Source organism: Mixophyes fleayi, chromosome 4 (assembly GCF_038048845.1).
Source record: "Mixophyes fleayi isolate aMixFle1 chromosome 4, aMixFle1.hap1, whole genome shotgun sequence".
Classification (NCBI taxonomy): Eukaryota; Metazoa; Chordata; class Amphibia; order Anura; family Limnodynastidae; genus Mixophyes; species Mixophyes fleayi.
This window is the reverse complement of record NC_134405.1, coordinates 332,684,013-332,708,204: the sequence shown is the minus strand read 5'-3', so window position 1 is coordinate 332,708,204 and position 24,192 is coordinate 332,684,013. Positions and strand designations below refer to the sequence as shown.

Sequence of the window (24,192 nt, the reverse complement as noted above, 5' to 3'; positions counted from 1 at the left end):
CAAGCTCTAAACAACACTCGCCAATCTTTATTAGTAGGCTCATGTGCATTACCTAAATGTCTAATAAATTTCTGACACTTGGCCAAATCTTTTCTAGGATCAGGGAAATCAGACATAATTGTAAATAGTTCCGTCTTAGTCCATGGAAAATACATGGCTACCTGTTTCATGGGAACTACACCATCTCTGTCCGCTTTCCCATTGGGAACTGCTGTTGTGCGGACAGGATATAAGCCTACCAAATCACTATGTTCTGAACTAGTTGCTGGAATCGCTGTTGCAGTACAATGAATGTCTCCCCCTTTGATAACCTTTACATTATTCTCACCAATTTCAGCTACTGCCCCTGCTGGTGGAACCATTCCTTTTCCTTGTCCGTGTATGTTACTGGCATGGGCAATGGCTGAAATGACTGTGGGTACATTTTCTTCCTTTAAAACATCACTTAAGACATTATACAAGTTACTAGTTACAGTTTTCACATTTTTGGTACTATCCGCCCCGACCGAATTTGTCGGGGGCGTGTTTGCGCTCAGTTTGCCACGCTTTGCAACGCACACTTCCGTAATACTTGTTTCCGGTACGCTTACTTCCGCTGACCACGCGCTCCCGTGTCACGTGTACCCTTCTTGTTGCCACAAATTTAAACAGTCATCATGTTCAATTCTCGTTTTTGTTGATTTAATCAACCACACTTTATCTCTAACATTATTTAACACCTCTGAGTCAAGACTACCTATGTTTGGGAAAGGTTTCACACACTCCCGGGTCATCTTGACCCATTTGTCGCAGTATGCCGTTGCATACGCACCGTATTTATTATAGATAACATACTTTGCAGAACCAACCGGCCATTCATTAGGCAGCACAACATGAACTATCTCTAGCGTTTGCTTCGCATCCATTATGAAAACAACCTATTTCTCAACGCTACACAAAAAATACTTTTACCTGTTCTCCTTTCAAACAGAGCTTACTAGAGATTTTTTTTTATTCGTGGACATTTTCAACAGGCATGTCCCCTTAAAGATATCAATGCCCTTCCTAGTTTGAGTACTTTACCACTGTTAGCAACCGATATCAATCAAGAATATCAGTGGTTGCAGCGTATTTCCTCCCACATCTCCCAAGTCGCAATCACGGCTGCACTAAATCAACCATGCGGTCCGACCGCACCGCTTACGGATACTAACTATCTGTAAGCTTTGCGATTAATATTTGGGAATGCCGCGAAAACCTGCTATTTTCGTTTTGAGTATGCTATGCATGCTCTGTGGTGTGTCTTTATCACCTGCTTTTTGTTAGAACAGAACACCACTCACACAAAGGTTTCTTTATATCCTGCTCAGCCCTAGAACAGAACCTTTGTTGTCAGGTCACCTTTTTTACCATGCCCCGTCAGACACACCTGAACAAAAGCGCTATCAATTTTAAATAGTTCCACACTGCCCTCCCAATACTTAATCAAGGCCCTGCCATGCGGTCAAACCGCACTGCTCAGAGATACTAGTTATCTGTGAACATTGTGATTGGCGGTGCAAAAATGTTGGGAGGTGTGGTCATGCATTTGGGGGCGTGGCAAACGTGCCATTGGGGCGTGGCTAACATAAAAACCACTAGGCTCTCAATTCGCCGGAGCGTCACATATGTTCAAGCACTCCTGACTTTCAGGACATCTACCACCACAGTGTAGTATACAAACAATGCAGTGTGTACACAAACAGTTCAGTCTTGGCCTACACCTTACATTGGGCACAACATTCACCAAAAATTGGTATTGTCCCTACTAGAATCACAACATTTCACACACTGTGCTGCTCTCTCCTACCTGTTCTTCTCACTTTCTCCACCTGTGGCTGCTGGTTTCTTTAGTTGTGGCTTGTCCGGATCCAGGAATGTTGAAGGACCTATTTTGAAAAAAAAATGGCTACATTTAGAAAATTACAGCCAGCCCCGGCCTTAAATCAATAGCACTCACGATTAATAATTAGGCCTTCCTCCAGCCCCAACATTAAAATAATAGTATTCACATTTAATAAATAAACCTATTTCACTTCCTGAAAACAGCCCCAGCAATACCTATTTCCCGCAACCATCACTGCCATTAAATAATTCATAGTCACATTTAATAAATAGACCTCATTCTCCCTAAACTCACCCCAAGATTCAATAGCCCCCAAACCACCCCATCTTAAATTAATAGTCCCTACTATTAAATTGCCTCACCATCACCCTACAAACAAAATAGCGCCCATTAATTAGCCGCCACCTACCTCACACACTACATTGCAACAAGCCCCCTGTGCCATCACACACATTACTGTGCCCCTTCATCACAACTACACTGTACCCCCTTATGCTCACACTGCGACCTCCATGCTGCTTTTCCCCCTTCTTTTTTACTTTGTGCCTCTCTCCCACTTTTTTTATTCCTCTGTTCCTCTCTCCCACTTTTTTCCTCCTCTGTTCCTCTCTCCCACTTTTTTTTCCTCCTCTGTTCCTCTCTCCCACTTTTTTTCCCTCCTCTGTTCCTCTCTCCCCAATTTTTTTTTATTCCTCTGTGGCTCTCTCCTTTTTTGTCCTCCTCTGTTCCTCTCTCCCACTTTTTTTCCCTCCTCTGTTCCTCTCTCCCCAATTTTTTTTTTATTCCCCTGTGGCTCTCTCCTTTTTTTCCTCCTCTGTTCCTCTCTCCCACTTTTTTTTTTATTCCCCTGTGGCTCTCTCCTTTTTTTCCTCCTCTGTTCCTCTCTCCCACTTTTTTTTTTATTACTCTGTGGCTCTCTCCTTTTTTTCCTCCTCTGTTTCTCTGTCCCCTTTCTTTATAGTACTGTCCCTCCCTGTTTTCCTCCCCTAGCCTCTCCGTTTCTTTACTTACCTTTTGTCAACTTCTTTCTTTTCTTTTCTGCTCTTCTGTCTTCTTTCTTCATGCTGGCTGTGGCGCTCCTCACTGACTGACAGGCGTGACTTGATGCCGTCACGCCCGGCAGTCAGTGTGAATGGAGGAGAGGAGGGACACGGCGCCGCGCGATCACGTGAGTATTTTTTTTTATTATTATTTATTTTTTCTTACAGCTCCCAAGAAACCCAAGACCCCCCCCCCCCCGCGGGGAAAAAAAAAAAAAGTTAAAAAAAAAATACCGCAAGAGAGAAAAATAAAATAAGAAAATAAATAAATTTTATTAGCAGCGAGGGCCCGTCCCGGGCCCCCTGGCATGGCCGAGCCCGGGTAAACTGTACCCGCTCCCCCCCCCTCTCGGCGGCCCTGCGTGTAAAAACCTATAGTTGCCTATAGTTACCAGTATATTTTTGCCTTTATGTATTCATTCACATACACACACATAACCTTGGTTTTCTGTACAGAAAATAAATTTCCCAAACAATGGCACTATCTTTTCAGAGATTTTACCAAGTGATTACACTATGCATAGCTAACAGACTATGATCATGACTGTTTACACACGTGGCAACAATACCGGAAGTTCATACACGCTAAACAGGAAGCACACATACACTAGGCAATGCAGTACCCTTTAAAACGCAAAACGACAATAAAAATAAACATTTTTCTTCCTTGTCCCTAGATTCAAATTAGCGTTCCTTCAGTCTATGCAACAACAGACATTCGGTTTCGCAATACAAAGTGAACCACAGGTCTTAAACACATTGCGTTCTTTCCTGTTATGTGACGCGTCTGTCAATCCACCCTTTGTTGAGGAACCGAATACCGTAAGCGTTGCATACCTGCCGATAACGTAACTCCTAAACTCACGAGCCCACAATTATTAAAGTAATTCTATTGTTTTAAAATAAGCATTGGCCAATCAATTGTATGTGTTTCCAAAGCACAAGGTGGTTTATTTTAGCAGATGTAAATAGTCAACAATTCAATACATGATTATATTATGATAAAGTACAGTACAGCACAGCCAATACCAAAAGATAAGTACATACCAATGCTATCGCATGCGCTCGCTGCGCACCCACGGGACCTGGTGGACAGTATATCTGTTAGAATACTGTGTCAGAGTTGACTGAGAGCCAAAGGGTGTGCAGCTATGATTATATACAGTACAGTGTTACACTTGAACAATAGAGATGACGTAGATTGTTTCTATAGGTCCAGACGTTGTGTGGGTCCAGGGTAAACAGATCATAGGCTGATTCAATCTAATGAATCCAAAGGTGGGGGTCGTCTATCCAGGGGGGTCTGCTCCTTTCATAGCCAGCATCATACAAAGGTGTATTCCCTAATATCAATAACTAAAGTATGCAATGTGTGATCTCTTCGCCGACTGCACCGGACAGCTGCTGATGAATAGGGTTTCAGTATGATACCAGACATGCCACCTTTCCCACAACCTGAACCTTGAGTATCACTGAAGTGTACATATAATATATATATATATATATATATATATATATATATATATATATATATATATATATATATATATATATATAAATGCTAGGTGGCGTCTGTGTGTAAAAAAAAAAAAAAAAGTTGCGGCGCCACCTGCTGGGCAGAGTTATACACTGACCTACTAAATTCTTAGTGTGTGTGGGGAAAAAAAAATCAAAAAGGGCTGAAATTTGGTATAAATAACTAAATGTTGTAATGCGAGTGTGTGCGTGCGTATGTTACAGTGCGATCGCATCACGCCACGTGTTACGTGGCGTACTCTTCGCAATTGCACGGCAAACCAATATTAAACCAATACTTTCGTTCATCCAATTATACGACTTTGACTATATGTGTGTGTGTGTGTGTGTGTGTGTGTGTGTGTGAGGACACCTAGCACACCAGTAAGAGACCTTATTGAGATTATATATTTGTACATGGGTTTACAGTTCATGTTATATACACTTGGATAGTGGAACAAATAGAGCACATATAGAACGTTTATTACTGATTCTCTATGAAGTGATCATTGTATCTAAGTGTGCTTATGTTGTACTTTTACACAACATCATATGTTTAAATATGCACAAACACAAAAGGCATCACAGTTGGTGGAACTATCAGCACATTTTCGAAGGACGGTGGTGAGTGTGAACACACTTCCAAATTTGCACGACATTGTTAAATTATTGTTGGTGAGTTTTAGGAAGTTTATAAAACAAAATCTACCGATACAAAGTGCTTTGCTACAATATATGATTGTGCGAGTGCAGATGTTGTTGCAATACTTTATCTGAAGGTCAGAAATTGCAGTCATGTAAGATTTATTATTAAAATCTAGTGATTATCATTATAAATAAGTATGAGTCATCAAGCTATAGGAAGCTTGTATTGCCTGTTGTTCTCCGATTCCCTGTACTTTCAAGTGTCAATCTAGCATCTCTCTCATCTATAAAAGTTATGTGGAACAATAGCATCACCGTGTGGTCAGTATTGATAGCTGCCTGTGTTTTTCCTTTTCAGATACATCGTCATTTTTAGGTCTGGTAGCATGTATAATACTTTATACTGTAACCAATTTTAATTCGAGAGCCTGCCTGTAATCGGATTAATTCAGATTTATCTAGTAAGCAAAAATTACACGCATTTGAAAGAGCCAATGAAATGTGTTTAAATCAATCAATTTTGAATGGCTGGCCCTCGAAATCTAAGGGGAAAGAGCAGCTTCTCGTCACTCCTTTATACACAGCACAAAGGCTCTTCTCGGAGCCACCTAATCCTCTCTCTACAGCAAGTGAGACCCCATCTCACTGCTTTCTACTACACGAAGCCGCTGATATATGTGGTTGAAAGGATCCATGGAGCAGTTCCAATGAGAATAAAGGCTACGTGCATAATTTAGAGCTGAAAATGTGTATGAAACGGGACAGCTAAATTGTGGGGAAATTGTGGGAAACCGTATCTGGCTCAAAAGTAGAACTACCAGGGAACCTTTGATTACCCAGATAAAACGAATAGTAATGTGTATAGAGCTCTAGTAAGAAAACGTGGGTGGCTCTGAAAAGAGCCTTTGTGTTGTGGGGGTGTCAGTGGGGAGTAAATCACTTGCTCTTAGCTGCCTTGTGGCTCTCGGTCTTCTTGGGCAGCAGCACGGCCTGGATGTTGGGCAGGACGCCTCCCTGGGCGATCGTCACCCCACCGAGCAGCTTGTTTAGCTCTTCGTCGTTGCGCACAGCCAGCTGCAGGTGGCGGGGGATGATACGGGTCTTCTTGTTATCACGGGCGGCATTTCCAGCCAACTCCAGAATCTCAGCCGTCAGGTACTCGAGCACGGCGGCCAGATAGACAGGAGCTCCGGCTCCCACACGATGAGCATAGTTCCCCTTCCTCAAAAGACGGTGAACACGGCCAACAGGAAACTGAAGACCGGCCCGAGATGAGCGAGTCTTGGCCTTAGCCCGGGTCTTACCGCCTTGTTTGCCTCTACCAGACATGTTATGCTCAGGTTAATTCAATACACACGAGTAGCAAACTCCGCCTTCATTCCTTTATTTATATGTTCGAAAAACAAACGACTGCATCTGTGATTGGTCCGTTTTCAGACTGGCCAGTGACAAAAATGTTCGGGCACTCACCAATCAGCACAGGGAGAAGGGGTATAGCTTTTCTAAAGATCCCGTGACAGAACTAACCAATAGCGCCTAGAGCTGAAGATAAGGTTAATTTACATAGACTGCCTATAAATACAGCGATTGTGGGCGGTGCTAGTAATAGTTTCTTTACACTCTGTCGAGATCTTGTTATTGCAATGCCTGAACCAGCCAAGTCTGCACCTGCGGCCAAAAAGGGCTCCAAGAAAGCCGTGACCAAGACCCAGAAGAAAGATGGGAAGAAGCGTAGAAAGACCAGGAAGGAGAGTTATGCTATCTACGTGTACAAGGTGCTGAAGCAGGTCCACCCTGATACCGGCATCTCCTCCAAGGCCATGGGTATCATGAACTCCTTTGTTAATGACATTTTTGAGCGCATCGCAGGCGAAGCCTCCCGCCTGGCTCACTACAACAAGCGCTCCACCATCACCTCCCGGGAGATCCAGACCGCTGTGCGTCTACTGCCCGGTGAGCTGGCAAAGCACGCCGTGTCTGAGGGCACCAAGGCCGTCACCAAGTACACCAGCGCCAAGTAATCTGCAATCTCTGTTCTAAGATAACACAAAGGCTCTTTTAAGAGCCACCCAAATCTTCTCAATCGAGGCTATGACATTTGCTAGATCCCGCATGTTCTTTGTGGTGTTTTGTATCTCCGCGAAACCATCACATTTCAAGCTACTCGTTCTTGCAATACCCCACATATTGTTCCTTACGCTTTAATCACTGCCTAGCATTTCCCTTCAGATCATGTAAGGGCCGATATTTGTAACGCTGTGCAGCCCAAGGTCTTTTAATAACGTGAATAACAGGTCTTGAGTAATAGATGTTCTAAAACTGCCATGCGTAGAATCTAGATGAAATAAGTGGTATATGGGGGTATGTTTGTGCTCTAGGACATGGACATACTACAACTCTTTGAAGATTGAGTGGGTGGCTCTCAAAAGAGCCTTTTTGTTTTTCAACATGGCAAAGAAATTGGCCTCCGAAACCGTACATAGTGGAGACCTAAGCGATTGAAAAAGGGGCTTTCCCAGCTTTCTCGTATCTAATGGATGCATCACTCGCCGCCCATATAGACTCTTGAATAGAGAAAACTTGGTGGACTCCTGAGATACCTCGTTAAATGTAAAGAGGAGCTGTTGCAGGGTCTTCTCCCAGTCTCCTCCCTCCGTGCTGACATATGTGCAGAGAAAATGTTTAACGCACCATTGCAACACTCACATTACCAATTAGTTCGTGGATAGGGGGATGGTACGCTAGGGTCTTACCACAAGATTTTCCCTGTAGAGTCTTTATAATTTCCCCAGGATACGTATTTCTCAATTCCTGTGGGAAACCCACCCTGAAAGAACCACTGCTTCTGGATACGAGGTGGTAATCAATATTTTTTCATTTTGGCTGGTATGGGGCAGGAAGAATATAATGTCTTTCTCAATCGATGCTATGACACCCTTTGTATTATTACCCCGTTTATTATGTTGCTTTGTATTTTTTGAAAGTCTCCTGGTTACGTTTCCCTGTACTCGTCCCCCAACATGTAAACCCGTTCCACAGCTGGGATTTACGCTCATTTGACTACACGTTGTAAAAGCATAGATTAGTGGTCTTCGCCTACTTTATACAATGGTTGAGACGGATGTCTGCGGTGTAACTCCCGCACTCAGAACAGGCTGCGAGTGATGGTGTCACTATTCACTCATGTATTGGATCTACGTGTAACAAAGCCGTGGGGTGATATGCTGTAGTATCTTAAAATGCTACAGACCTATTCCTCCAGTAATCATGGGCATAATAGTAAACTTACAGCTCTTTGAAGACTGAGTGGGTGGCTCTTAAAAGAGCCTTTGTGTGTAATGGGATACAGAGAAATTAACCTCCAAACCCGTACAGAGTGCGACCCTGACGTTTCAGGGCATACACGACATCCATGGCTGTGACAGTCTTTCTCTTTGCGTGCTCTGTGTAAGTGACGGCATCACGGATCACATTCTCCAGGAAGACCTTCAGGACACCGCGGGTCTCCTCGTAGATGAGCCCAGAGATGCGCTTCACACCTCCCCTACGAGCTAAACGACGGATAGCTGGTTTAGTGATGCCCTGGATGTTATCACGGAGCACCTTCCTGTGCCTCTTAGCACCGCCTTTCCCGAGCCCCTTGCCTCCTTTACCGCGTCCAGACATGATTTGCACTGCTGGCGTTGCCTAATCAACTGATGTGAATTGGTTGTACAGCAAACTTCTTTAATACAGTTAAGTCGGACCTGAAAGGACACAAAGTATAGAGGAAGAAATGGGCGTGTCATTTGATAATTATTGCTACATGTGGCTTTCGTTCCCCTTGCCGATTGGCTGAACGAGCAGCCGTTAAAGATTTTAAAATTCCCGCCGCGTCGCTTATAGTCATTGTAGTGTTTAGCTTATGATCTTATTTAATTTAGTTTCTCATTTTAGCTGAATGGTTATCTGTCTGTTTTTTTCAAGTTGTGTGACGGCATTTTATTATGTAGAAATTACACATTTTAGAGTTTTAATCTGCAATCTATAACACTGGTCGGTTGTTAACATATATTGATGATGAAAGTAATAATATATTTGTAATATAAGGTGGTAGCAGTGTAGTTATCTGTCGTGTTTCAGTTGGATCTAATCTTGTATTCCTTTAAATACCTTTGAATTTACTAGTGACAGGCTCTGTACATTTTTAACTGCAGCCACAAATAAAAACACTAAATATAATATGACTTATTTGAATAATGCATTAGAATGAGGATTTCTGCCTGAAATTGACTTTTTAAAGCGTAGAACCAGCCTAGTGTATGTCAAATGACAGCAACATCTGTAATGATATAAAGATATAAAAAAAAAAAAAAAAAATGGACTTCAATGGTTATTTTCAAAACACCGCAAGCTCTGGTGAAGTAACGCTCTCATGTGGCGAGAGCAGGATGATGGGCAGTACTGACTGTGCAGCAATCCCTGTACCCCATATTGAAAGTACCTTGTTTGTAATGTCTAATTTCACGCATTTAGAATTCTTAAATGTGTCCAGGTTGAGACCTTTCTGTGCTTGCTGGCTATCCGGGATTGCCCATTTAGTCCGCAGATGACTGGGAGGTGACCACCACTGTGTTTTAATAAAGGTTATTCCTCCCTTAGTTTCGCCAGTGTATGTGCCACAATGTATTGTTACTAATGTATATTGTATGCTTTATGAGAGCCGACAGAATTAAATATGTTGTGTTGGCACCGGTACCTGGTCTGCAGAAGAACTATAGCCAGTGGTCAACAGATTTCTAATGAGAAGCCCGGACAGCACAGCCTGCTCTAGAGGCGCTAAATACCGGTCAGGCAGCTGACACTAGTCGGGTCAGAGTTCCTTCTAGCCGCCTAGATGCAGCAGGGAGCACGGGGCAGTTAGAGAGCAGCCAGGTGCAGTTTGGTAACAGAAGGTAAGGACAGAATGATTTACTGACATACGAGATCTAAAAGGCATTTCATTCATGTTTGCTGAAAGCGAACACGTTATGTTTATAGACGGGTACCCGGACAGTAAGAGCTGCACGTGGGCTTGTGTTTGCAAGGAACACAAAGAGCAGCGGGATCCAACAAGTGTCATAGCCTCGATTAAGAAGATTTGGGTGGCTCTTAAAAGAGCCTTTGTGGCAACTCGGAAAGGAGGAATTTGCAGATTACTTGGCGCTGGTGTACTTGGTGACGGCCTTAGTGCCCTCAGACACGGCGTGCTTGGCCAGCTCACCGGGCAGCAGTAGACGCACAGCGGTCTGGATCTCCCGGGAGGTGATGGTGGAGCGCTTGTTGTAGTGAGCCAGGCGGGAGGCTTCTCCTGCGATGCGCTCAAAAATGTCATTAACAAAGGAGTTCATGATACCCATGGCCTTGGAGGAGATGCCGGTATCAGGGTGGACCTGCTTCAGCACCTTGTACACGTAGATAGCATAACTCTCCTTCCTGGTCTTTCTACGCTTCTTCCCATCTTTCTTCTGGGTCTTGGTCACGGCTTTCTTGGAGCCCTTTTTGGCCGCAGGAGCAGACTTTGCTGGATCAGGCATTCTTAAAACAAATACTGGTCAGTGAGTCAGCGACTATTACTTGCACCTCCCACAATCGCCCTATTTATAAGCAGCCCATGTAACTAAGACTTATATCCAGCTCTATATGCTATTGGCTAGTCATGTCATGTGATGTGTTTCAATATCATACCCACCTCTATCTTATACGGATTGGTGGATACCTGAACATCAGCTGCATTGGCTAGTCCGAAAACAGACCAATCAGAGATGCAGGAGTTTGTCACTGAAAGGTATAAATAAAAGGATGAGGGAGGAGTTTAATCACAGTAGTTTATTACGAAATACGCAACTGAAAATGTCTGGTAGAGGCAAACAAGGCGGAAAGACCCGGGCTAAGGCCAAGACTCGCTCATCTCGGGCTGGGCTTCAGTTTCCAGTTGGACGTGTTCACCGTCTTTTGAGAAAGGGTAATTATGCCGAGCGTGTGGGAGCCGGAGCTCCTTGTCTATCTGGCCGCCGTGCTCGAGTACCTAACGGCTGAGATTCTGGAGTTGGCAGGAAATGCCGCCCGTGATAACAAGAAGACCCGCATCATCCCCCGCCACCTGCAGCTGGCTGTGCGCAACGATGAAGAGCTAAACAAGCTGCTCGGTGGGGTGACGATCGCCCAGGGAGGCGTCCTGCCCAACATCCAGGCCGTGCTGCTGCCCAAGAAGACCGAGAGCCACAAGGCAGCTAAGAGCAAGTGATTTACTCCCCACTGACACCCCCACAACACAAAGGCTCTTTTCAGGGCCACCCACAGTTTCTTGCGAGAGCTTTATACATTACTTATTGCTTTATCTGGATAGTCGGAAGCTGACTGACAGTTTTACTATTGAGCTAGACGAGAAACAGCCTTTTCTCCTCAGATTCTGCTGTTCAGTCCTTCAAACTTTCATTTAATATTCCTTGCGTCCTTCAGAACGCCTGCTTTATATTTTGCTTACCACTTAAATCTGAAGCGATAATATTACTATTAGAATTTTACCTACGTAAGACCTGACAGGCTCCCGAATTAAAGTTGAAAGACTAGAAAACCATTTATTGTAAACAATCTTAAAAATTACAATGTATCTGATAAACGGCAGACGTCACTACTGATCACACGGTGGTAGTATTGATTTACACACAGTAATAGTATATAAGAGATACGTTACTACGGTGTATGACACTTGTCAGCACAGTGAATCGGAGACCAATACAAGCTTCCTATGGTGTCGATAACAAATACTTGATGATAATCACTGGATTTAAATAATCTGACATAACCGTCCAATAGGTAGCAGTTGTATAGCGTATGACCTAGTAAGAAAATAATACCGTAATATAAACATAAGGAGTTTCCGTCCTTTGCTCATTTTGTTCAGGGGCAGTAAACGGTTTATGAAGCTACACACGGGGTGTAGAAGAGCGACATAATTGCTTATAGAAAATAACCATTGTCACGGTGCACTGACGTTATGTGTATGTAACTATCAATGTGTGTGTAAACTAGTCAGATGTCTGGAGGTATTTGTTACCGGGGACCATAAGGGGTTCACATCTGCTTTGTTGAGCCAGAAGCAGTCACCACCACAGGGTAAAAGATAGAGGATGGATGGGGGGGTACATTATAGCTCAGTCAAGACCGAGTGGGTGGCTCTCAAAAGAGCCTTTGTGTAACGGGGCACCGGAGTGCGGATCTGCAGTTTTACTTCTTCTTAGGAGCTGTCTTCTTGGGCTTCGCTGCTTTCTTAGCCGGGCTCTTGGTCACTTTAGGCTTCGCTGCCTTCTTGGCCACTTTAGGCTTAGCCGCCTTCTTGGCCGGGCTCTTGGTCACTTTAGGCTTCGCTGCCTTCTTGGCCGGGCTCTTGGCCACCTTCTTGGATTTCACAGCGACTTTTGGCTTCTTTGGGCTTTTTGCAGCCTTCTTGGCAACTGCCGGTTTTTTCGCCTTTTTAGGGCTCTTGGATGCGCTCGGAGCCTTCTTGGGGGACTTGGATACTTTCTTGGCTTTGGCCACTGCTGCCTTCTTCACCGCCTTGTCCTTGCTGTCCAACTGTTTCTTGTTCAGCTTAAAGGAGCCGGAGGCACCGCTGCCTTTCACCTGGATGAGGGTTTCTTTGGTCACCAAGCTCTTGATCGCCAACTTCAGGCGGCTGTTGTTCTTCTCCACATCGTATCCTCCGGCAGCCAGAGCTTTCTTCACAGCGGCCAGGGAAATCCCATTACGCTCCTTGGATGCAGCTGCCACCTTTACAATCTGCTCAGACACGCTGGGACCGGACGCTTTGCTGCTCTTCATGGATCCTGCTGAAGCTGCTTTCTTGGGCCGCTTACTCTTGGCGGGGGCCTCTGCTGGAGCAGCAGGCGCTGCGGCTGGGACTGGCTCAGACATCCTCCAATACAAATGACTATGACTCTATGCTCAAACTGACACGTTTAGTTGTAGGACTTGTTCAACCAAGAATTTATATACAGCTCAGGGATATGCGGCCATTGGCTGAGATAAAGAACCAGCCGCTGTGTTTATTGGTGGATAGCGAAGCCACGCCCACTATTCCTTCTCTGCAGTTCCAGGATGTCTGCGATCTCTTTTGTGTTTCTTTTGAGGGAAGTAATGAGACCTTTATAGGACATATGATAGTGTCTGCTCGTTCTCCAGCTTGTCAGCTGTAAATCATGTGCTGACATTTGCTGCTGAGTAAGCTTATCAAAGGTACTAAAAACATATCCGACCTCTTTACCATCTACAACGGGTCTCATCTCTCTTATCCATACATTAATGGCAGGGTCCTACCAGATAACTCTCAATAGATGATTACCAGCAGCCTAGAGCTTGAGATAGTCAGCTGCCACAGGTAGAAACGACTGCAGATGTTCACAGACAAACACAGCTTGTTGTGTTCAGGTCATCTCAACAACCCCTTGCGGTCTGCGGGAACTGCTGGTAACTTGTCCAGCTTCCCTTCATCCCCTTCAGTTGGCATTGGGAGGAAGGGAACATTAATCGAATTTTTGCTAAGCAAACCACCTGATGTAATGAAAAGGCATTGTCCAGGGCTATTATAGCCACCTACGTATTCGGATATATAGTGACCCCAGGTCACCAGTGGTTTGGTTTTGTGCGGGAAAAATGTCTGAAACAATCAAAGCCTCCAGCAGAGGCCTCGGCCGTGGAGACTCCAAGAAGAGCAGGAAAACATTGGATCACAAATACAAATAATTGCACAGTGATTTCAGATCGATAATTTAAAACCCGTGTTTGTCATTATCAACAAGGCATAAATATAGATCTACAAAAGTGATTATATTCCCTGACGTGGTTCGAATCCTTTTACTATCCCTAGTTATTATCCCTCTCGTCTTCGCTGAATGTGATGCAATGGCACCCCCGTGTGGTCAATGTGGATAGCTTTTTTACATACATTGTAATTATCGTGACTGGAAACACTTAATTTTTTATTATTACACATCATTTAATTCGAGAGCTTGCCAGGCCTTCTTAAGTTATAATAATATATAATATTAAAAATTACGAGTCAAGTAATAAGCAAAGAATTTAGGCGGGCATTTTGAAAGTTAAGACGCAGTTTTTAAGCCAATCAATTTGAAGGGCGTTCTTAACTCATCCAATTGCATTGCAGCACACTGTATAAATAGGATTGTTAAGAATCTGCATCTTATATTCTTTATAGAATCAGTAGAACTATGGCCAGGACCAAGCAGACCGCTCGTAAGTCCACCGGTGGGAAAGCTCCCCGCAAGCAGCTGGCAACTAAAGCCGCCCGGAAGAGCGCCCCAGCTACCGGTGGTGTGAAGAAACCTCACCGTTACCGGCCAGGCACCGTCGCTCTGAGGGAGATCCGCCGCTACCAGAAGTCCACTGAGCTGTTGATCCGCAAGCTGCCCTTCCAGCGCTTGGTGCGGGAGATCGCCCAGGACTTCAAGACCGACCTGCGCTTCCAGAGCTCGGCTGTCATGGCTCTGCAAGAGGCCAGCGAGGCTTATCTGGTGGGGCTCTTCGAGGACACCAACCTGTGCGCCATCCACGCTAAGAGGGTGACCATCATGCCCAAAGACATCCAGCTGGCCCGCAGGATCCGAGGGGAGAGGGCATAAGGACTCGGCACTGACTTACACACACAGCACAAAGGCTCTTTTCAGAGCCACCAAATCTTTCTCTAAACGAGCTGCAGCATTATTCTGTGTAGTAACATTTTAATCAGAAGTTATTATCTATGTGTAAAATCTCTGCATTTTGTTTGCCGATGTGGATTCTAATTACACATATTCTATATGATCAGCGCGATTAGATAATTAACACTGGGCCGTTGTTGTCCACGTCTGACTCGTTTCCTTTGTTCCCTCTGGTAATACTGTGCAATTCACGGGAATCCGTCAACATTCCCCTCCCAAAGCCAACAGCCTTTTACACAATATCTCGGGAAAAGGTGGGTGGCTCCAAAGAGCAAGCGGGTTCCGGGGTAGTGATTCACTTGCACATCCACCCAAATATGGCAAGCAGCATGTGGGGGTATAAATTAGTAGACGCATGCTGTAAACAGATTAGACCGCTCAATTTATACACGGGATGAAATCGATGTGGCCCCATTATAGCTAATATAAATTACAGACTGAACGATGGCGTCGATAATCACAGTATTGTGCAGAAACAAGTAATCATAGGTGTGTGTGTAACGTGATATTAGGGAGCTAAACCTCTCACGGTCCTGGACATTAGTCGTACAGCTCTTTACAGACATGGTGGGCGGCCCTTAGAAGGGCCTTTGTGGTTTGTAATGGGATAGACAAAGAAATTAGCCTCCGAATCCGTACAGAGTGCGACCCTGACGTTTCAGGGCATACACGACATCCATGGCTGTGACAGTCTTTCTCTTTGCGTGCTCTGTGTAAGTGACGGCATCACGGATCACATTCTCCAGGAAGACCTTCAAGACACCGCGGGTTTCCTCGTAGATGAGCCCAGAGATGCGCTTCACACCTCCCCTACGAGCTAAACGACGGATAGCTGGTTTAGTGATGCCCTGGATGTTATCACGGAGAACCTTCCTGTGCCTCTTAGCACCGCCTTTCCCGAGCCCCTTGCCTCCTTTACCGCGTCCAGACATGCTGTAACTTTCAGTCAAAAATGTTCCAACTGATACAGTTTAGCTGCGCAACAAGCTTCTTTTATGCAGCTGGGTCGGACCTGATAGGGGACATAAGAGGAAGGGGGCGTGTCCAGTAGGCAGCGGTTCTTTGTACGTTGTGTGACGCGGGCTTCGGTTCCCCCCTTATCACTGATTCGCTGAGCGCTCAACCGTTTGCGAATTTAAAATTCCCGCTCAGTCGCTCCTATTGTTTGCAGTGTATAGCTTACGAAGTAAAGCAATTTAATGTCTCCTTTAGTTGATCGATTGTACATGGCTGTGTGCGCGGTTTTTGGTTGTTTGACTGCATATTATGTAAATGTAAAACATTCTAGTGGTTTAAGCTACAAGATAATCATTATGATAGTTCACAATGTAGTATTTGTAGTAAAAACCCAAAGACTAATCCTCTACAAAGTAAGCTGAGCAAAATATGTTCGCTGGCATCTGTGTACTTCTCTGGCTTTATCAAATTCCTTCTCTTAATTATTTTTCAACACCAAGAGCAGGGTGCTGGGCATAGTTGAGATGTATATTTAGTCTGCTTGCAGCCTCTCATGCCCATATTGAAGGTACCTTGACTCAGCACTGTCCATTCATTCTGTAACACAGGCTGCAAAGTAACAAACACATATTACTATATATTATTTTTAATTAATTTTATAGCTTGAGATCTCTCAAGATACATAAACAAGTTTTTGATCACAAGTCAAACTGCATCTTACAGTGGTCTCCACCTGCACACAGTGGATACAGACATGTTGGGGGTAAACCAATATACATGAACAATGCAGCCTTCAGTGCAACATCAATTAATTAGGAACAAGAGGAATCTCTGTACTTCAGGCCTCAGTGGTCACTACCTACTGGTCACTTGATATCTTGTATTCTCATGAATATTAGTTCAGGAAACAACATGGCTGCCTCACTGCATACATGAAGGGTGTAATTTAAAGAGGACCTGTCATGTTTTACAAGCCTGTTTCACATGGGAGTGATCAACATACTAAGAACATACCGAGCAGCGATCTGTCCCTCCAGATGAGATCAACATGTCAGCCGGGCTGTTTACCACACTGGCCGGGTTGTTCAACGTGATAACCACCAACACCATGGAAGCAATTGATTCTGGAGGGACAGTCCTGCCGTCCCACATTTAAGGACTTTTGTCCTGATTCGGTGACAGTTGGGAGATATGTCCCACTGAGTGATGCCCCTTCAATGTCACAAGTACTAGTGGCTGGTGTGTGCAGCACCTAAGGGATGTTTTTAGGGGAGCAGGCTGGGGACGTCCCAGCACTTCCAAAGCCAATGGGGCATATTTAAGAAAGCACAATAGTGCTCTTACCGTGAAATTAAGGTCCCTCTGTGTCCTCCGCATATTTATAAAGGGTGCATCGTAGCAGATATCGTGGATATATGCTGCTTTGCACTCCTCTACGTTTTTGGGAGCAGTCACCGAATAGTATGGTGACTTCTCTTGGCCGTAATCTAACATGTTCCGAAAAAAACTATTTTTTGGGGGGAAACTTGTCTTGATAATGTACGCCAGCTGAAGCTGGCGCTTATTATCATAAATGTCAGATTTCAGTGCTGTCAGATTTCAGTGCTGTCAGCTCTGGTCCGAAGAGCAGAGCTGGACAGCGCATGTGTGGAGGGATCACATGATCCCTCGCTGTCATTCACCGCTGTCTCTGCAACTATAGTTGCAGAGACAGATCGGGGATGTTTTTTTTTGCGCATGTGCAGTTTTTCGAACTGCACATGCGCAGTTCCAGAGTAAAGAAAAATGAAGAACACCTGGAGGAGATCCGTGGACACCGCATTCGGAAGAGGCGGGGTAAGTGTGATTTTTTTTTTATCACAGGAACAGCAGTTTATCGCAACTGCTGCTTCTGTGATCCGTTTTTAATAAATCTGAGAAATAGTTCAATCCTTATCCATGCGATAAGGATTGATAACTATTGTTCATTTTTGCCGATGATTGATAAATGTGCCCCAATGTGAGGTGACCATGGCCCTTCCTTGTGCGCACACAATAACACTTTATTACATTACCTGCTTCCAATTCCTTCCGCCTTCTATCCAAACTACATCTCCCAGAATGCAGCTCGGCATTGACAAGGGTTGCCGGGAAAGCGGGCTCTATAATAAAGCGGACATCTCAGCCACAAGTAGCTTATTGGACAGCAGGTGGCGATGTTGTAATACTAAACTAGCTGAGAAGTAATTTCTCTCATGAATGGTGTTTCTACTTTATAACGTGTTTGTTTCAAGTTTCACAAGAACTTTATAAGCATTAAAGCACCATTATAAAATTAAACAACACTTTTTTTTCCATTTAAAAGCAAAGTAATATAGTTTCAGAGACGACACAAAACAGGAGAGGAAGGGTTTTAGTATCACATTATTTATACTAATTTCATGTTTAAGAGGTATAGAAATACTCTTCTAGTTTTTTTCTTCCCATTAATTCACTGCTAAATCTAAATATTGTATTTACAATTTTTATCACTGAAATAAATAAAAGTTTAATTCGGGCTGCATTTGGATGGACCATTGATGAGGCTGAAGAATACACCATCATACCCAGACCACCAAACTCTCCTTTACTGAAATTCAAAACTGAGGGAAGAGATACACAAATTAAACTGTTGCGGTACTGTAAGTCTCAGTGTAGAAGGGTATCCTGAGGAAGACAGCACTGGAGCCAACAAGGAGGTTAAAAAAGAAGAGGATTCTGCTTACTAGACCTCTGATCAAGGGCAGGTAAGTCTGGGCTCCCGTACGCTCTCACCGGGATTGACAACAGCGAATCTGAACATGATAGCGGTCAGCCAATCAATGACCAGCCAGTCCCGGCTCTTAGTCGACCATTTGAATTTTGCTGAGTCCAGCGCAGCCTGAAGAGGACAGAGTCACTTCAATCAATTTCAGCACCGAACAGGAGAAGAGGCACCATTGGCTGGAAGGACTGGAAGAAGTGGAAACGGTTGGAGAACATCTGATTCCTGCGCGGAGCAGGTAACTATGATTTACATAATGTGGGCACATCTATAGGCACTAGGACCGTGGAGTAGATAGTCATGTACAAGGCCCGGGGGCTTTTTAGGTGTATTTCAAGACATTAATATTTGGGGTACAATTGGCCAGGCCATGACTCTGGGGGCCGGGGTGGATTCAGGCTTGGAGCCTGTCCTGCATTTATTAGGTTTAGAGCCTAGGTTGGGCACGTGAGTCAGGCTTAGAGCCTGTAGCCATATAATAATTTGGCACTATGCCTATGTCTGTATCACCACTAACCACCAGGGACTGTTCCCCTCGCTCGTAAGATCCGTTTAGAGATACGTGCCCACTAGCATAGAATCCACTGTCACCACCATGTTTACACCAAGCTGTCTGCATGTAAGTAAGAGGGGTATACGCACTGTTACCCCAATTGTACTATTTGTGTTTCTGTGTTTTGCCCTCACAGCTGCTGAGAAGCAGAGTACACGGCCATCAAAGAGACATGACGCTCCAGGTGAGTGGTCTCTGTCTTTGCTGCTTGTTTGTTCTTGTGTGTTTTGTGCTGGTTTCTGGCAGGGTGTTTTGCCGATCGGTGCCTATGGATAGGTGAACCTGAGTATGGCAAGACCGTGAGGAATCAAAGATAATTAATACACCCCCATGTGGTGCCTGTTTGCGGATATCCCTGTGGTCAGAGCTGGATTAAGGTTCTGGTGGGCCTGGGGCACTTAAGACAGGGGTGTCCCCTATTGTCTGATATGGTCTTCATTTTAGACAAATAAACAGGCAATACTGTGTGCACTACTGATAGGTGCACGCATCTCTGATATCACGAGCAGTACAGTGTGAAGCAGGACTTACCTCCCCACTGTCCTTGCAGACAGACCAAATTCTGACTAAGCGAGACAGTCACCCAAATTATGCGCTGCCCCATCATCTTCAGGACAGTTGGCAGATGGTCGTGCTCTCTCCTACCTGATCTTGTCACATTCCACCACCTGCGGCTGCTGGTGTCTTTAGATCAGTTGCTGCTTGTGTGGATTCTGAGATGTCGGGGCCCTATATGGGGGGGGGGGGGGAACGGGTACATAAAGTTTAGGAGTCCCCAAACAGTTCCATTAATAAATCCATAGCACCCCCTTTATTAATTAGGCCTCCCTCCCTGCAACCAGCCCTACATTTGAAATTAAGTAAAATGAATACAATTCACATTTAATAATAAGGGTGTGCACCGGCCACTTTTAGTGTTTTGAGTTCTGATTAGCTTTAGGTTTTGGGTTCTGATTTGTTTTGCCAAAACACCCGACTCAAGGTTTTGGTTCTGATTTAGGGTTTTCGGCTCTGAATTTTTATTTTTTTTTAAGAATAAAAACTGTTTTTTTTTTTGGTTTTTTTTTTGTTGTTTTTCACTCCTACGCTATTATTAACCTCTATAACATTCAATAACAATAATTTCCACTGATTTCCAGTCTATTCTAAACAACTCACATCTCTCAATATTGTTTTAAGGCCAAAAGGTTGCACCGAGATAGCTGGATGTCTAAGCTAAGCGGCACAAGTGGGCGGCACAAACACGTGGCCCATCTAGTAGTGGCACTGCAGTGGCAGACTGGATGGCAGTTTGAAAAACTAGGCTCCAAAGAGCACATAATGCCAAAAAAAAGAGGTGCAAGATGGAATTGTCCTTGGGCCCTCCCACCCACCCTTATGTTGTTGAAATAGGACATGCACACTTTAACAAACCAATCATTTCAGCGACAGGGCCTACCAAACAACTGTGGCTGAAATGATTGGTTTGTTTGGGCCCCAACACCAAAAAAGCTATTCATCTCTCCCTGTACAAACTAAACAGGCTCTACTGAGGCAAGATGTCGTCCTCATCCTCAACCTCTGATTCCTCTCCCCCTACAGTGTGTACTTCCTCCTCCTCACACATTATCAATTTGTCCCCGCTGGACTCCACAACCACAGGTCCCTCTGTACTATCTGGAGGGCAGTGCTGTACTTGATTGAGGAATTGATAATTCATTTTTATGAACATCATTTTTTTTAACGTTCTGAGGAAGCAACCTCCTTCGCCGCTCACTGACCAGGTTCCCCGCTGCGCTAAAAACTCTTTCCGAGTACACACTGGAGGGGGGACAACTAAGGTAAAATACAGCCAGTTTGTACAGGGGCTTCCAAACTGCCTTTTTTTTCCTGCCAGTAAGAATATGGACTGTGTGACATGACTACTTGGATGGTGTCAGCAAAGTAATCCTCCACCATTTTTTCATTTGTGACAGCATCCAATGCAGCTGATCGAGATTGTGTTGGAAATTGACGAGGAGGGTTTTGCTGGTGTGCATACATCAGGACCAAGGGATTTAGGTGTCCCTAGACTGCTGACGGTCCTAGCCACAGTTCCTGAACTAAACACTGAATTATGAAGGTTATTCAGGTGACATATGAGGGAGGGTGTCCCTAGGTGGCCAAGATCCTTACCCCTGCTTAATTGAGCTTTACCTATGGCCATACATTTCTTGTCCGGATTGGGATATAAATAATTCCAGACCGAAGAGGTGGATTTCTTGGTCTTCTGGCCAGGCATGACAATGGGCTTTTTCTTCCCATGGACAACAACTGTCCCCCCCCCCCCCCCCTGGTGGCTCATTTAAGATAACCAATTCAGCATCCTCCTCGTTAAGTTCCTCCTCAGCGCCAGCTACATCAATATCCTTATCCCGGTGTACAACATTGACACCTTCATTATCCAAACCTGGATCTACACTGTGGGTGATCCTTCCAGCATATGCAGAGGGCGTGCTGCAAATGGTGGTAGGAGCCACCTCTTCCCGTACAGTGATGGGAAGGTCAGGCTTCACAACCACTAACACCCTTGGACTCGCCTTGGGGATTTGTGATGTCATCTGTTTAAAAGGCAAAGTTGTTTGCTGTGCTGTTGATGACAGCTTAACTCTCTTAATTTTTTTTTGGAGGGGGGGGAGGAGGAGGGCTTAGATCCTTGGGTGAAGCTAAATCATTTATCCTTAACACGGGCCAGGGCCTAAGCCGTTCCTTGCCACTCTGTGTCGTAAATGGCATATTGGCAAGTTTACGTTTCTCCTCAGATGTTTTTAATTTCCTTTTTTTGCTAATTTTAGTGAACTTTGGGTTTTTGGATTTTACATGCCCTCTACTAGGAGATTGGTAATCGGCCTTGGCAGACAACGTTGATGGCATTTCATTGTCTATGTCATGACTAATGGCAGCAGCTTCAGCATTAAGAGGAAGTGGGTCTTGATCTTTCCCTACTTTATCCTCCAAATTTGTGTACTCCATTTGTTTAATTTCTGGTACCAATATTTCTGGCCTGCAAGAACAGTGAGCGTATTTCAATTTTGCATTATATTTCTGGACTGCAAGAACAGTGAACGTAGGAAAATATTGCAGTACTAATATTTCTGGACTGCAGAAACAGTGATCGTAGGTAAATATTGCAGTACTAATATTTCTGGACTGCAGGAACAGTCACTGTAGGTAAATATTGCAGTCCCAATATTTTTGGCCTGCAAGAACAGTGAACATAGGTATATATTGCAGTACTAATATTTCTGGCCTGCAAGAACAGTGAACGTATTTAAATTTTTTAGTACTAATATTTCTGGACTGCAAGAACAGTTAACATAGGTAAATATTGCAGTACTAATATTTCTGGACGGCAAGAACAGCGAGCATAGGTAAATATTGCAGTACTAATATTTCTGGACTGCAAAAACAGTGAATGTATTTAAATTTTGCAGTACTATTATTTCTGGACTGCAAGAACAGTGAACGTAGGTAAATATTGCAGTAATAATATTTCTGGACTGCAGGAACAGTGACCGTAGGTAAATATTGCAGTACTAATATTTCTGGACTGCAGGAACAGTCACCGTAGGTAAATATTGCAGTACTAATATTTCTGGCCTGCAAGAACAGTGAACGTAGGTATATATTGCAGTACTAATGTTTCTGGACTGCAAGAACAGTGAACGTAGGTAAATATTGCAGTACTAATATTTCTGGACTGCAGGGACAGTGACCGTAGGTAAATATTGCAGTACTAATATTTCTGGACTGCAGGAACAGTCACCGTAGGTAAATATTGCAGTACCAATATTTCTGGCCTGCAAGAGCAGTGAACATAGGTATATATTGCAGTACTAATATTTCTGGACTGCAAGAACAGTCACCGTAGGTAAATATTGCAGTACTAATATTTCTGGCCTGCAAAAACAGTGAACATATTTACATTTTACAGTACTAATATTTCTGGACTGCAAGAAAAGTGAACATATGTAAATATTGTAGTACTAATATTTCTGGACTGTAAGAACAGTGAAAGTATTTTAATTTTGCAGTACTAATATTTCTGGACTTCAAGACAAGTGAACGTAGGTAATTATTGCAGTACTAATATTTCTGGCCTGCAAGAACAGTGAACATAGGTAAATATTGCAGTACTAATATTGCTGGACTGCAAGAACAGTGAACGTAGGTAAATATTGCAGTACTAATATTTCTGGCTTGCAAGAACAGTGAACATAGGTAAATATCGCAGTACTAATATTTCTGTACTGCAAGAAGAGTGAACTTAGGTAAATATTGCAGTACTAATATTTCTGGCCTGCAAGAACAGTGAACGTAGGTAAATATTGCAGTACTAATATTTCTGGACGACAAGAACAGCGAGCATAGGTGAATATTGCAGTAATAATATTTCTGGACTGCAAGAACAGTGAACATATTTTATTTTGCATAATATTTCATGACTGCAAGAACAGTGAACATAGGTAAATATTGCAGTACTAATATTTCTGGACGGCAAGAACAGTGAGCATAGGTAAATATTGTAGTACTAATATTTCTGGACTGCAAAAACAGTGAATGTATTTTAATTTTGCAGTACTATTATTTCTGGTCTGCAAGAACAGTGGACGTAGGTAAATATTGCAGTACTAATATTTCTGGCCTGCAATAATAGTGAACGTAGGTAAATATTGCAGTACTAATATTTCTGGACTGCAGGAACAGTGACCATAGGTAAATATTGCAGTACTAATATTTCTGGACTGCAGGAACAGTCACCGTAGGTAAATATTGCAGTCCCAATATTTTTGGCCTGCAAGAACAGTGAACATAGGTATATATTGCAGTACTAATGTTTCTGGACTGCAAGAACAGTGAACGTAGGTAAATATTGCAGTACTAATATTTCTGGACTGCAGAGACAGTGACCGTAGGTAAATATTGCAGTACTAATATTTCTGGACTGCAAGAACAGTGAAATTATTTAAATTGTTGGTACTAATATTTCTGGACTGCAAGAACAGTTAACATAGGTAAATATTGCAGTACTAATATTTCTGGACAGCAAGAACAGAGAGCATAGGTAAATATTGCAGTAC

General features: G+C 43.7%; 5 protein-coding genes and 1 pseudogene across 5 annotated transcripts; 2 read left to right on the top strand and 4 right to left on the bottom strand.

Moving 5' to 3' along the window:
- Positions 1 to 8,418: 8,418 nt before the first annotated feature.
- LOC142150851 (histone H4) lies at positions 8,419 to 8,730 on the bottom strand. Its single transcript, XM_075206026.1, has one exon. It carries the CDS (start codon positions 8,728 to 8,730, stop codon positions 8,419 to 8,421), a length of 312 nt encoding a protein of 103 aa, XP_075062127.1.
- A 1,360-nt stretch (positions 8,731 to 10,090) lies between these two features.
- Positions 10,091 to 10,640, bottom strand: LOC142150244 (histone H2B 1.1-like). The gene has a single exon (XM_075205452.1). The coding sequence runs from the start codon at positions 10,617 to 10,619 to the stop codon at positions 10,239 to 10,241; it is 381 nt and encodes a 126-aa protein (XP_075061553.1). The 5' UTR covers positions 10,620 to 10,640; the 3' UTR covers positions 10,091 to 10,238.
- Positions 10,641 to 10,920: 280 nt separating this feature from the next.
- On the top strand, positions 10,921 to 11,329 carry LOC142150243 (histone H2A type 1-like; annotated as a pseudogene).
- A 765-nt stretch (positions 11,330 to 12,094) lies between these two features.
- On the top strand, positions 12,095 to 14,739 carry LOC142150242 (histone H3). Its single transcript, XM_075205451.1, has 2 exons — positions 12,095 to 12,201; positions 14,300 to 14,739. The coding sequence occupies exon 2, from the start codon at positions 14,313 to 14,315 to the stop codon at positions 14,721 to 14,723; it is 411 nt and encodes a 136-aa protein (XP_075061552.1). The 5' UTR covers positions 12,095 to 12,201; positions 14,300 to 14,312; the 3' UTR covers positions 14,724 to 14,739.
- LOC142150241 (histone H1B-like) lies at positions 12,112 to 12,929 on the bottom strand. Its single transcript, XM_075205450.1, has one exon. The coding sequence runs from the start codon at positions 12,904 to 12,906 to the stop codon at positions 12,313 to 12,315; it is 594 nt and encodes a 197-aa protein (XP_075061551.1). The 5' UTR covers positions 12,907 to 12,929; the 3' UTR covers positions 12,112 to 12,312.
- Positions 14,740 to 15,421: 682 nt separating the features above from the next.
- LOC142150850 (histone H4) lies at positions 15,422 to 15,733 on the bottom strand. The gene has a single exon (XM_075206025.1). The coding sequence runs from the start codon at positions 15,731 to 15,733 to the stop codon at positions 15,422 to 15,424; it is 312 nt and encodes a 103-aa protein (XP_075062126.1).
- Between the last annotated feature and the right edge of the window lie 8,459 nt (positions 15,734 to 24,192).

Bases quoted from the DNA above. Each gene is read 5' to 3' on its own strand.
- LOC142150851 (XM_075206026.1), bottom strand. From the start codon at position 8,730: ATGTCTGGACGCGGTAAAGGAGGCAAGGGGCTCGGGAAAGGCGGTGCT.
- LOC142150244 (XM_075205452.1), bottom strand. From the start codon at position 10,619: ATGCCTGATCCAGCAAAGTCTGCTCCTGCGGCCAAAAAGGGCTCCAAG.
- LOC142150241 (XM_075205450.1), bottom strand. From the start codon at position 12,906: ATGAAGAGCAGCAAAGCGTCCGGTCCCAGCGTGTCTGAGCAGATTGTA.
- LOC142150242 (XM_075205451.1), top strand. From the start codon at position 14,313: ATGGCCAGGACCAAGCAGACCGCTCGTAAGTCCACCGGTGGGAAAGCT.
- LOC142150850 (XM_075206025.1), bottom strand. From the start codon at position 15,733: ATGTCTGGACGCGGTAAAGGAGGCAAGGGGCTCGGGAAAGGCGGTGCT.